The sequence below is a fragment of the Dendroctonus ponderosae genome, unplaced genomic scaffold (assembly GCF_020466585.1).
Source record: "Dendroctonus ponderosae isolate FM_Combo_2020 unplaced genomic scaffold, Dpon_F_20191213v2 Dpon_F_20191213_6, whole genome shotgun sequence".
Taxonomy (NCBI): domain Eukaryota; kingdom Metazoa; phylum Arthropoda; class Insecta; order Coleoptera; family Curculionidae; genus Dendroctonus; species Dendroctonus ponderosae.
The window spans coordinates 2,034,415-2,036,203 of NW_026018814.1; the positions used below are offsets into that span (position 1 = coordinate 2,034,415).

Sequence of the window (1,789 nt, forward strand, 5' to 3'; positions counted from 1 at the left end):
CTGAATTGCCTGTTTGTAGGGTTCGAAATTGGTTTTAAGCAGGTGCATTTGCATGCGAAACGATTCGAAAGTTGTCCAACTTTTTGTGTTTTAAGAACAGACAAAAAGTTCCATCACGACGAGGCTTTTGAAAAAGCTCTCAAATTTTGGCGCCGCAGCTCCAACTGAATTAAAAAACTTCGGCCTAGAAAAACCGAAACAAATTGGTACATCGGTGTTTCCTGCATAGCGCCGTTGAAAATTAAAAAAGAACTTTTTGCTTCCCAACTTTATCGGATAAAATATGGAGCTGGTAATAATGTTATTAGAAACTTTTTGCTCCAGAGAGTTAAATTAGGAAAGTTTCGGTCTTAGTAGAGAACAGTTTATATTATTGACTTTACTCTGAATTCCTGGTCACAAATTTTTGAAAATTGGCAATTGCTCGCAATAAATCAATCCTGATATACATAATTAGCCAACGGCAATATGCGCATGCAACACGTTTGCACTGTTTTGCTAGACTTTTTCCGCCCTTGGCACTGATTTATCCATCACGATTGCCCAGCACTTCTACCCAGTTCTAATGGATTTTCTCTTATCTTTCGTTACTTATGGAATTTCCGTTTATGGCACCTTTGCATGATTTTTATTCAACACCTCATTTTGATCTAGGATTATTGACTTATACACGCCATAAAGGTGCCTTAATGAGAAAACCTGATCAGTATGTTCGAAAAGGCACTCAACTGATCAAATGTTAGATAGTCTAGGATTAGGAAAGTTGCTGGTTCTTTATTTAGACCCATTGATGTTTTGGCTACAAAAAATCCTTTTAGGATTGAATGGCTTCCACGAGGAACCGCACGATATAACTGTGTATGTTGGACAAAAGGCCCATTTTTCCTGCTACGTTGACGCCGTTCCAACCCCACGAATACGATGGCTGAAAGACGAACGACCACTCCAGATTGATGATCTTCGAATGACGATTTTGCCGTCTGGAGCTCTGGAAATCGATGAAGTTGTGGAAAGCGATCAGGGATCATATAGGCACGTTCATTTCCCCCAGATTCTGAGCCGAATCGCCGAAAACTTCACGATTTTGCAGATGTAACGCTTCAGGGTTCAATTCCTACATATTGAGCAACAAAGCGATTTTGTACATAAATGGGGACCAAGAACAAGCTGCACATGTTGCGCCTCCGACTTTTATTGCTCAACCAAAAGGGGCCATCGCAGTTGAGGGCCAGAACATATCGCTGGATTGTGCTGCGAATGGAAACCCAAATCCTACCATTAGATGGCTGAAGGATGGATTTGCCATTGATATGAAGTAGGAATTGCGTGGAAAGTCCGAAACTTTGCCAACAAAAAATATTTTTCAGTGATTTAGATAGTAGATTTGCCTTAGTTGGTTCCACCAGCTCGCTGCGAATAACCAAAATCCAGGAACAAGACGGTGGCACCTACCAGTGCCGTGCAGAAAATCGAGAAGATAGTTTAGATGCTTCAGCTGCCATTGAAATTCAAGTAAATTGAACTGGAAACTACTTCACCTTGCCCATACTGTAATGAAACTAATGGGTTTTTCGGGTTTTTAGACCGCCCTGACGTTTCGCAAGCACGAGTGGCTTGCATCTTCAGAAGTGGTTTGCTTGAACGCTTACACTGTTCCGATGCGATTCCTCGGGCGCGTTCGTATTTATGCAAGCGGTGCATAAATACGGACGGCGCCCGAGGAATCGCATCGGAACAGTGTAAGCGTTCAAGCAAACCACTTCTGAAGATGCAAGCCACTCGTGCTTGC

At 42.1% G+C, this 1,789-nt stretch overlaps 1 protein-coding gene across 2 annotated transcripts in view; it reads left to right on the top strand.

The window, feature by feature from the left end:
* LOC109536374 (neogenin) overlaps positions 1-1,789 on the top strand; it is a gene marked incomplete in the record, with an annotated part of 34,863 nt that overhangs the window by 22,754 nt on the left and 10,320 nt on the right. For both annotated transcript variants that reach the window (XM_048667319.1, XM_048667318.1), the window contains 3 exon segments: positions 819-1,032; positions 1,091-1,315; positions 1,368-1,512. In XM_048667319.1, the coding sequence (XP_048523276.1) occupies positions 819-1,032; positions 1,091-1,315; positions 1,368-1,512 (584 nt within the window).